The sequence below is a fragment of the Amphiura filiformis genome, chromosome 20 (genome assembly GCF_039555335.1).
Source record: "Amphiura filiformis chromosome 20, Afil_fr2py, whole genome shotgun sequence".
Lineage (NCBI taxonomy): Eukaryota > Metazoa > Echinodermata > Ophiuroidea > Amphilepidida > Amphiuridae > Amphiura > Amphiura filiformis.
The window spans coordinates 39,398,859-39,411,476 of record NC_092647.1 but is presented as its reverse complement, the minus strand read 5'-3'; the positions used below and the strand labels follow the sequence as shown (position 1 = coordinate 39,411,476).

The 12,618-nt window shown below is 38.4% G+C and overlaps 1 protein-coding gene across 2 annotated transcripts in view; it reads right to left on the bottom strand.

Annotated features, from left to right (window-relative positions):
• Positions 1–12,618, bottom strand: part of LOC140142889 (uncharacterized) — a 61,945-nt gene that overhangs the window by 15,070 nt on the left and 34,257 nt on the right. For both annotated transcript variants that reach the window (XM_072164910.1, XM_072164909.1), the window contains exon 3: positions 3,547–3,666. In XM_072164910.1, coding sequence (XP_072021011.1) covers positions 3,547–3,666 — 120 coding nt within the window. The remainder of the gene's footprint in view (positions 1–3,546; positions 3,667–12,618) is intronic.

Here is a 12,618-nt window from a genome sequence, read left to right as displayed (position 1 = left end):
TGAATTTGCCGTGGACGACACTGCACTATGGAGTTACTATGCGCCCTTGATATTGATGTAAGCATCATGTCACAACGGTATTTTCTAATTGCCAAAGAGGGCGCTTTTCACTTGCACAATTTTTGAGGCTGTATACTTCCAGCGCCCTAGACCAGTTGGCCACCTGACTTATTGGTAGCTATCTTGAAATTTGAACATATATACGCAACTCCAACATAACGCGTATGGAAAAATTATACGTTCCACAACTGTTTGGAGTAACCTTCATTTTTGTGCAGGTATACGCTGGCGAAGTTACATAATAATCGGATTAACTACCATAGCAATAGGTCAAAAAAACTTTTTGAATATACCGCGCAGCACTGATACGTTCATGCTGTACCTCTGGATTGAACCATATCAAGTTGATCACTTGCACCTGTAAGACTAGTATATTTGAAAAGAGCGGTATGGTATGCAATCTATGATTGCATACATACACAGGTGATTAGTTCAACCTGCTTGTAGTGCAGCGCGATATGTTCAAAAATTTTTTTGACCTATTGCTATGGTAGTTAATCCGATTAATTACGTAACTTCGCCAGCGTATAGAGACCATGCATGCTTTTATCGATTGGCTCCAAACAAAGGATTTGAACCGGTGTCCTTTACCGTAATCATGGCACAGTGCAGTCCATTCAATCAAATGGAGGGTGCGATGGAGAGTTTTTAGTGCCTTTATCTAAGCATGTATCTGCTCCCCCGACCGTATGGGGAATCCCCCTTGTCATGTAATAGCGTGGCTATCTCCTCCCAAAGCTTTTTTTTTTATCCCAGAAATACTTTCCGTCTCTCTCCAAATTTTGAGGATAGCCAATGTTTCAAGTATAGTCAATCCAGCACCTTTTGGCGACAGATTCAGTTTTTGGTTCAATTGTGCGCGAAGCTATTTTGCTATTTTGAAGCTAAACTGATGAAATATGGTGTAAAAGTATAATGCGCGCGAAGCGGCGAAAATTGCCTTTTTGGGATATAAAACAAATTCTATATCTGACGTAATGTTCTTTAAATCCGACAATTTAAAGCCGAAGATGACCAGGGTTAAGAGCTGTTAAGACCGATCGAAACGTTACGTCCGGTAATAGTAATTACGTGTGGACATGCAGCACTATTGGGCTGTCGGATATAACTGTGAGTATATCACTCGCGCAAAATTTTAAGCAGAGTCATAGGCGTAGATCCCGGGGGGGGGGATAAATCCCCCCAATATTTTGCCAGGGGGTGGTCCATACAATCATCCCCCCATGTTGACGCCTGATAATGGGTTTCTGACCAAATTAACCTCATATTTGCCCATTTTTTGCCCCCAAAGTGCAAATTTTCGCGCGCTTCACGCGCATTTATTCTACTTTTACATCATTATTTCATCAGTTTAGTTTCAAAATAGCAACAATTGAACCAAAAACTTATTCTGTCGCCAAAAGGTGCTGGATTGACTATACTAATACTTGAAATTTTTTCCCAGCTCCATTCTCCAATGTCAAAAAGAAATCTACGCCACCGAGCAGAGTAATTTACTGCGTGATGTCATCATGGCTGCAGCTGCAAATATTAATATAAATAAACGCAATAGAGGGGTCAATTGGAATGACAAGGAAATATTGGCTATCCTCAAAATTTGGAGAGACACGGAAAGTATTTCTGGGATAAAAAAATAAAAAGCTTTGGGAGGAGATATCCACGCTATTATATGACAAGGGGGGATTCCCCATACGGTCGGGGGAGCAAATACATGCTAAGATAAAGGCACTAAAAACTCTCCATCGCACCCTCCATGATCGGTTGAAAAGTTCAGGCGCAGGAGCAATTGACCATCCTTATTGGGATGACCTACACGAGTTTCTAGGGGGGGGGGGGGCAAATGTAAACCCTCCAGAGGGATCAGGGGGGGGCAGTATGGCCCTGGATGTAGATGGAGATGACATTTATTAAGCCATAAGCATGATAACAGGCATGCAATTGGATTTTATAAGATGATTAGGGGGGCCCCAAATATACGGAAAGAAAAATAGGGGGTGTCATAAAATATTTTTGATGACCAAAATGTAGGGAGTCACAACACAACATGACTACAGATAGTGTGTTTATTTTATTCCAAAAGACTGATGCCTTTTGGGGGAGGGGTGCAAACGGTTGGGGGGGTTATAAAATCTTTGCTGACGAAATAGGGGAGGTCGCAATTTTATTGAAGCCGACTTTTTGTAAATTTGGGACCCCCCCCCGAAAAAAATAGCATGATGATGGGAGTCATTGTTATTATTATTATTATTTTTTTTACTTTGTCAAACTAAAATAATAATAATAATAATTTTGGAACTTTTGAATTTGCATTTTTCTTACATGACATACCTACCGCATTGTCTGTAATTTTTTCTAAAGAGGGGCGTTTATTTAAAGTTAATTTTCAGTGAAAAAATAAAATCGGGTTAAATTTTCTGATGATGCTCATTTAGAAAGGAGGGATTTATGACCGGTAATAGGCTTATCGGACATAAAGGCCGACTTACACGAGGCAATTTTCCAAGCAATTGCATGTTGCACATACCTTAGAAAAAGATTGCTCCGTGTATTTTGGATTTGCAAGGAATTAATCCCCCAAGCATCAGGCAAATTAATCCCCAGAGCAACAGGCAAAAAGGTAGAGACATGCTCTACTTTCAAGGTTGTTGCATGCAATCTAACCTCCTTCAGCCCTGAATCAGCTGAGTGAACACGAGCTGGTCGCTGCATTCATTTGGGAAATGTAGGGACCAACTTGATTCACCATCCACAACATGATAAATGTGTGCACATGCTACATTATAATACACTTGTAGGCCTGTGTTGTTGGCGGTGGTGGTGTTTAGCCCTTTTGATCTTAGTTTTCCTTAGCCTTTTCTTTGTGGAAAATTATATAGATATACAGGGGAGGATGGCAATCTTTTGCTTTCAGGACAAGACATGAGCCATTCGCGCATAATTTTAACATGTTTTTACTAAAACGTCGATTTCTCAAACATTGCACGATTTTTGTGACAAGATAACTCGAGAAATATGAACGTTTTAAACAAAAATATACACCATTATGTGCTAATTGCTTTTTTTCTTTAATATCTCGAAATAGAGACGAATTAAAAATAATAAAAAACCTTGCCTAAGTTCATGTCTTTTCTTAATGAGAACCCAGCTGATGGGTTTTTTTTTACTCCGAACCGGTTTTCTTTATGTTGTCACAAAAAATTGGGGTAAAAGGTGAATATTTGTGATTTTTTTTTCAAGAAATCTGACGTCACCGTGGAATTCCTTGCCTCACTTTCTTTCCAAAAATGTATAGTTTTATATACTTTGGAAATGCAATTCAGAAATAATGATGTTCGAAAAGGTCCATGATGATCCACATTACTCTGGTCTTAAACAACCATAATTGCACCATAATATATTTCACATGCATCCATCTCACAAAAGCTTACAAAAAAAAAATCAACAAAAAAAAAGTTGGTAAAATCTTTGGAAGATTTATCAACTGACCTTCTTTTGTGAATCCACCTCCAGCACATAAAATGGGACACGCAGTAGGACCAGCATTAGTGGCACAGAACTCCTGAATTCCTTTTTCAACAGCGGCATTGATTGTAGCTATCTTGGTATCTGAAATAATATATAGAAGATTAATAATTAGAGGGACTATGTATACGTGTATTGCGTAAACGTTGGCAAACAGGTTATTTTTGTTGATTTGGGTATGCTGAACTCGAATCTCTTGTCTGCCAAACAATATCATGAGATCGCGACCCTCAAAAAGCCCCAAAATGACCCCATAGGATGGTATAGTGGGCAAAAATTAATTTTATTCCAATGAAACTTTCAAACATGTCAAATTGTGCGGATTCCAGAAATGTAATGTGTTAGACTGGGAGCCCAGACGATTTATTCAGCTGAGAAGGGACAAAAGGTTTGATGGCCTGGTTATGTTAGTATAGGCCCAAGATTCAATATTCCATATTGCTGCACGGGCAGCCTGGGGACCTATCGTATCAGTCGAGCGTGTGGCGTATCAGGGACCTTGTATGGAGGGACTGGAAACGGCTTCCATCCATTGTACCATGCGAGTTGCTGGTTTACAAATTATCCTCAGTTGAGCAAGCATGAAGCACTGAAGAGTCTATTGTTCTATTGTGTCCGATTTGAGCGCTGACATATTGGAAAATGTCAATCAATATTAATGAAGTCGTGCGATCGACACCTACAACTGTTCAATTGGGCGACTTTATTGTTAGGTGCTTTTATTCATACACTGGGCGTATCGAGCTGTATCGGTTGGTCCGCAATTATATTTAACTAGATTTCGCGGTTCTCGGGTCGGGCAGTTCTTGTAATAGGCCTATCTCTAATTGCCCAACGCCCGTTACCCATATACCTGCCCTGACCTTTTTAACTACTATGATATAGGCCTAGCGCCTGGGCCTACGTCTTCAAGGAGGATCCCGAAAATACCCCGAAATTAGTAAACGCAATAACGCCTAATATAACGGGTTGTAATGCCTTATCATAACTGATTATTTTAATGTTAACCATTCTGGATGACCCCGGAAATAGTCATGTTCTACTGAAATAGGCATTATGCACGCGTTCCGTATTGAAATATGTGTTTAAAATAGGCATATTCGTCCGAAGAGATGCACCTGGTATGCACACTGTTTGGCCTAATGCTTTCAGTTGCACACACTGCGCCCGTTGGTACTCGGCGAAAGCGATCCGCACGCACGCGAAATCAGCGCAAGCGCTCCGCGCGACGCAATAGCGCGCGGACTCAACGAAAGCGCTGCGCGCGACGCGATAGCGCGCGGACGGACGGACGGACGGACGGACGGACGGACGGACGGACACGCCGTAATTAGTATTAAGATATAGTATTATAGGCCTACAAGTATGATTTGCTTTGCTTTATTGATTGATTCAGAAATAGTATGGCTATATGCTTCTCGATTTATCAGCAAATATATCACATTTGAGGTCCAGGGTAGACTCCTATATATGTAAAATACTATGGTAGGCCTATACATAATAAAACACGAAGTGGACCGCGGCTAATGTCCTTAAAAATACTACAGTAGGAGTGATATCATAATTACTTCAAATCCTTATATGTAGACCTATTGGCAAACAGTGTAGACAACTTACTTGTGTAGATTCTTATATCCGCCACACAGAGCGCACACTTTGCCTATGCTGCTGAACTGTCCGTAGCGAAATGGTAGAGCAAAGCGTGTTCACTGAGTATAATCAAATGAGCGCCCAAACCAATTTAGGCGCTGCAATAGGTTTGTATTGTAGGTGAACCTCTGTTTTGTGTGCATGCGACAACTCACGCACACCCTTGGGATGGACTAGTACAAAAGGTACCTCTCGTTCGTATAGGCGCTTTTACGTGACTTTCGTTTCATCACTTATTGACAGTAGCCTGCCTATTATAGCGTTAATACGCTGGTCAGGTCAGTTACCGATTTAATGGCGGAAGCCCTTTGTCTCGAACAAAAGGTACCTCTCGATGAATAGCGTGTCGGGAACTCCAATTGGCACAAAGTAACAATAAGTGTTACATAATCTATTTCTTCTCCTTCCTATATAAACTCCTTGCATCCAGCTATGTCAAAGCAACAATGGATCTTAAAATGTTCAAGGACATTGATTTATTCGATTTCCGGAACATGCAGACTGTCTGTGACCAATCAGAAGTTGGTTCATTTTGGCGTTGTGTATGCATAGCTGAAATGGCACTATGATGTGAAATTCTTTACATACATTTAAAAATACTTATTCACTCCGGAAGCCAAGTACCAATATGTCTGATAATTGCAGATTGATAATTATTATCACGCAAGGAAACAAATAGAAACACACATTCAAAATGGCGCCAAACTGGAAGGTCAGATGTGATGTCGTCAAATATTTTCTATACTTCAAATTCTACATGTATTTCATACCTTACACCTGTAACGCATTTCCTTCGCATTACTGACCGCAAGTCCTTATTTCGACATTACTATTGCAAACAGTCATTTCCAAATTGATTTAGTAGACTTTCTTTGAAAAACATATCACGATGCCTGATGGGAAATGCCTGTCCGCCATTTCATTAAACCGGATCGTTTTCGAGTGTTTTGTGCCCAGATGTATTGGGGGCGCGCTATACTCTCATTGAACAGACAAAGTTCGTGAAACTAACGGCGTCAGTATTCGCCAACTTGATCATGGGGTCGAATATGAATTATTCATAATGTTCGTAACATTCGTTTGCGTGCTTGATAGAACAACCGTGAATTTAGTGTCACCCTCTTGATAATACGTTGATCAATAGACCGTGGTACGAATCCAATTTTTCAGTATCGAAATCAATAGGAATACCAAGCGTACGGTGTACACATTCCAGAAAAAAACATAATTATGTTTGTTCTAGCATTCTGTATCTCCAAAAAATTATCACATTTTGTCTCCAAAATCCTATGTAAATGATTCTCCATGCTACACAGAAATTATGTTTGACAAAGGATAGACATTTTACACAATTTGACATAACTTAAAAAGATATTGGAATACTTTGACGTGTTTTTGATATTTTTTAGGGCAACATGAGTAAATAATAAAATTCAAACATCGCGCCCTCGGCGCATCTCGTATACAATCGAAGGTCGTGACAGATAATATGATAACAATAACTTGACAATAGCTATCAATAATCCCGTTTCCAGTCCCTTTATACACGGTCCCACGGCCGTTCGCCGCCTATGCGTGATGTCCACTTTTATCTAGAGCCCCTCAGTTTTGACTTAAGGGCTGGGGTATGAACGTTTGGATAGTATTTATTGTGGGACATTAGAGCACATCAGACATATCGAATTGCATTCTGAATATGAAGAATGTCATTCTGATATCAAATAATTTGATTTTTGAAATTCGCAATTTAATACACATTTTATGGCAAATCATTAAAATTGATATTTTTGATATTTAACAGTACTTGAGTAAACTTTATAAATCTGATGATTTATACTTAAAGTGTATGTAGGTGGGATGAAAAGCCGACGATCAATTGAAAATTTTGACCTTTCGTATTGAAGATATGGATTTTTTCCCAAAACACCCAAAAAAATTAGGTCTTTTTGGGAAAAAATCCATATCTTCAATATGAAAGGTCAAAATTTTCAATTGACCGTCGGCTTTTCCTCCTGCTACATACACTTTAAGAATATGTCATTAGATTTATATAATTTACTTCGAGGACTGTTATATATCAAAAATTTGAAAAATATCAAATTTTTATAATTTGTCATAAAATTTGTATTATATTGTGATTTTCAAAAATGAAAATTGTTTGATATCAGAAAGACATGCTTCGTATTCAGAATGCAATTCGATAGGTCTGAGGTGCTCTCATGTCCCACAAAAAAATACTGTCGAAACGCAATAAACGCTCATTTTAGATCCCTTAAGGAGTCTTATTTCGTTTAAGTGGTGTATACAAAGAGTTATAATTTAAAACTACCGATACCAATTAGCACACAAAAGTATAGCGGTACTGTTGACTCAAAATTCTCATACCGCCCAACCCTACATAGTTACCGAACGTAATCGATCCCTGAAAATGGCGACGAAATGTCCTTTAGAAAGTGAAAGTTATGACTTTTCGCTTGTTTTTACCAGCTACGTTACAAAATTTTCTGCGGGGCCTAAAATCTCGATAAATTCTAGATTTTCCATTTTGTCCTTCCGTAGTTCTTACGATGCTGAAATAGTGTATCGGTATGTTCTGATATCATCGTCACACTCTTACGACAAATTAATATTGGTTTTGTCACATGCGTAAGTTACGTAACAAAACGCGAAGAGTTTTCGCTTGTTTTTACCAGCTACGTTACAAAATTTTCTGCGGGGCCTAAAATCTTGATAAATTAGATTTTCCATTTTTCCTGTAGTGTATCGGTATGTTCCGATATCATTGTCGCTCTCTTCCGAAGGACCAATTTGGTCCATTTTACATATGTAACGCTACGCGATGAGTTTTAGCTTGTATTAACCAGCTACGTAACTAAATGCTACATTGTCTAATGTCTTGTACTGTACATGGTTCCGTAGTACTTTACGATGTTGAAATAACATACCTGTATGTTCCGATTTCATCATTAAGCTCCTACGAAAGACCAGTTATGTTTTGGTAAAAAAAGATCGAATTTTTCCACCCGTCTACATTCTAAACTGCCCGTCCAACAGACGGGTGTCCCCTCGTCGGGTCTTCAAGAATCGGAATTTCACTTCGGAATAGATTCAATTAAACTTACATTAATTGCTTTAGCTTAGAGTCAATATTATTGTTAAATTGAAGGTATTGGACACTTTAACTATTATATAAACATGATCTATGGTATTTTGAGGAAGCTTAAAAACTTAATTTTCAGTAAGCTTAAAAACTTAACTTTCAGTAATATAAAATACGTGTCCGTATCTTCAACATACTCATCAGTAACGGTGGGCATTCGCTGTGTAGGCATCTGACACTCCACAAACGTATATATGAGACTAGTAGCTTACCCTCTCAGTTTTCGTTGTTTTAGATAAAAGTGGACGTAAAAAACGGCCGTGGTCCCTGGGAGGATGAACAGATTACCACAAAGGAAGTTTCAAGTGGTGTTTTAAGTACCCCAAACAAAGAAAAGAGAATGGAGGTTAACTGTGGGTAATCGGATTATATGTTCGAGCGATCTCCTCTTTTCTCATCTTCTCTGACCTCAATCAATGACCTAAATCTACAGAATATATCCATTACTCGTCGACACTCGATAAATCAATAAATAACTTTTTAAAAATATTATGGATGTCCTTTAACATGTTTCCATACAGCCTGTCTCAAAAAAAATTGTGCAAGTAAAAAGCGCCCTCTGTGACAATTAGAAAACACCGTTGTGACATAATGCTTACATCAACGTCAAGGGCATTGTCTTAGCTCTCAAATGCAGTTTAGTCTGTTCAATTTGCTTGTTTTAATCTTGAGATATGCTTACTTAACAACGAAAGGGTAAAATCACAATTGTGCCACTTTTACTAGGGAAGAGGGCTGTACATGTAAATCAATGATATCATCAAGTTTATCAAGAGTTCCTTCGTGAAATCAAAAGAATGCATCAATTACACAACAATACATAATATTGTTTTTAATGTTTTATCATGATAAAGGTATAATGGTTCTCTTTTTCCACTTACGACAAATTAAACGATAAATAAATATTTCACATTCTGCTGTAAAATTAAATACATCTGCATGTCAATGATTTTACCATGGTATACTGTTCTCATTTGTCATTCAAGACATGTTAAAAGACAAACAAATATTGCACACTTATAGGTTAATGAACTTTGACAAGTTCATGAAATTAGACAAATTAATAAAATTAGACAACATAATGCACGCGCGCTGGTGTTGATGCGTCTAATGCGAAGGGGGAGTGCATTAGACGCATCAACATCAGCTATCATTGATTTACTTGTACCAGCCCTATTCCCTAGTAAAAGTGGCACAATTGTGATTTTACCCTTTCGTTATTAACCAAACATATCTCGAGATTAAAAAGAGCAAATTGAACAGAACAAACGGTATTTGAGAGCTAAGACTGTGCCCTTGACATTGATGTAAGCATTATGTCACAATGGTATTTTCTAATTGCCAAAGAGGGCGCTTTTCACTTGCACAATTTTTTTTGAGACAGGCTGTAGTTAGCCATGGACCTATTCTGTAGAACTGGCCGCTTTATTGGGTCGTCTATCGAGTATCGACGAGTAATGTTTTTCTGTACGGGGTCCCATACAGTACCCTCAAAGGGCCCAATGTCCCATAGCTGATTTATTCAGCTGAAGAGAGACATGGATGAATCTTTTTGAATTGGAACTATTACCCATTAGGGTTTACAAAAATACTAATGACAGCAACGTTTTCCTGTACGGGGGCCCATGGGACCGATGCCCCATAACAGGTTTTATTCAGCTGAAGGAAGACATGGATAAATCTTTTCGCATTGGAACTATTACACATTGGGGTAAACAAAAATACCAATGACAGCAACTTTTTCCTGTACGGGGGCCCAGACAGAAGCCAAAAAGGTCCCAATGTCGCAGGTTATTCAGCTGAAGGAAGACATGGATAAATCTTTTCGCATTGGAACTATTACCCATTAGGGTTTACAAAAAAACAATGACACTACATGGCAGCAACCTTTTCCTGTACGGGGCCCCAGACAGTTGCTGAAAGGGCCCGATGTCCCATAACTTGTTATTCAGTTGAAGAGACACGGGGTTGTTCTTTTTTTTTTATTTTTGAACTATTGTACATGGGGTCAACAAAATGTGACCTGTCACGGCGAATAAGCCGTAAAGTCCTCCTCGGTCAATTTTTTTTATTTCGTGTTTAGAAAATATACATCATAAGCTTTAAAATGGTATATTATTTGACTTCAAACGATATCCAGTAGCGGGGTTATGGTTTGTTGAACTTAAAACCTTCAACAAAGTTGTAGCTTTTTTCGCTTCTACGTGTGTCTCTTTTTCCACATAGCTGGCAATAAATATCAAACAGTCATAATTGGCGGTCATATCAAATCATCTCCAAGTCAACGAGTTTCAAGAAAGTTCTCTCATTGAGCGTGTTTATAGTGAATATACCGCATTTTGAGTATACCGTATACGTTAATCCTTGTATATATACCGATACCATTGCTGTTTATAGTGAGACACAGTTACTGCACAAATTATATACCAACTAACATTATCGTACATTTGCAATGACCCCGAGGTCACACGGGAAATGTGTAAATATTGTGGCGCGAGCTATAAACAGCCCATTCAACAATATGATCATGGCGGTGAACATGTAGCTTCTCTTTTGATAACTCTTGGGGTGAGAACCGTTCCGAATGTCCTGCGCGCATCCTACGCATCATGTAGAAGCTCCTACCAAGGGGGTGACACTAAATTCACGGTTGTTCTATCAAGCACGCAAACGAATGACAAATCCCGTTGGTTTGCTATCTAGAAAATGAGGCCAGTTATCGATCCGTTATGAACCATTATGAATAATTCATATTCGACCCCATGATCAAGTTGGCGAATACTGACGCCGTTAGTTTTACGAACTTTGTCTGTTCAATGAGAGTATAGCGCGCCCCAATACATCTGGGCACAAAACACTCGAAAACGATCCGGTTTAATGAAATGGCGGACAGGCATTTCCCATCGGGCATCGTGATATGTTTTGTTTTTCAAAGAAAGTCTACTAAATTAATTTGGAAATGACTGTTTGCAATAGTAATGTAGAAATAAGGACTTGCTGTCAGTAATACGAAGGAAATGCGTGACAGGTGTAAGGTATGAAATACATGTAGAATTTGAAGTATAGCAAATATTTGACATCACATCTGACCTTCCAGTTTGGCGCCATTTTGAATGTGTGTTTCTATTCGTTTCCTTGCGTGATAATAATTATCAATCTGCAATTATTAGACATATTGGTACTTGGCTTCCGGAGTGAATAAGTATTTTTAAATGTATGTAAAGAATTTCACACCATAGTGCCATACACCATATTTCGCCATACTGCATTTTAGAAACGCTTGCTGTTAGAATAAGAAAATTTTTAATTGTAATTATTGCACAGGTCACGGCGACCCTGTGACCTTTCCGGAAAAAAGCCGAGTGGCAGGTTTTTCAAATAAATATTTTCTGTGTAAAAACTGTACCATCAGATAGGTAATGGAATATATGAATATTAACTGTACATCTATCACAACAATTTTTGATAACAACTTGCGTCACAATTGATCTAGTATAGAAGGTAGAGAATTTATTTCAATCTTATATACGCCTTTTTTTTGGGAATTAAGTGAAAATTAATTCTGTAAAAACTGTAATTTTTTTATGTAATTTTCACATTAGACCCGACAAAAGATTACCGTTTTGTTGTTATGATAATCTAATCTTTTGATTTCGTAAATAAAATTAGGGTCTAATGTGGATTTAGGATGCAAACTGGAACAATCCAATGCCTTGTCAAAAGCATTTGCTTCAAAATGGAGTTCGGATGCACTTCGTAATACAACTACCGCCACTGCGGGAAACCACATGCAAAGCAGAGCACGTGGCCGATATCAAAATCGATTTTGTATTGTGTATGTAGGCCTATTCATAGGACCCTCGTATTAATTGTCTCTATGCGCTTGAGAATTCAACAATATAAATAATGGTAGCTTTATTATAATGTTTTAAGCAGATAAAATTCCAAAATATGATGCAGTAATGAAGTTACGATTTATTAATATTATATGTTTAAATTTTCACGATGACACTATCAAGTCCTTCGTGGTCGAGCGGTCTAAGGCGCTGGTCATAATACGTGGTAGCGGCGCAGTGCAGCGTGGGTTCGAGCCCCGCCTCTGCCTAATTAAATTTCCTTCTTTTTTAATTTCATATTATGTTAGGGAAATGTGGCTGGGAGAATGTATGTATGGCGAAGAGTGGTGTGATAGTGCCATTTCAGCTATGCATGCACAACACCAAAAT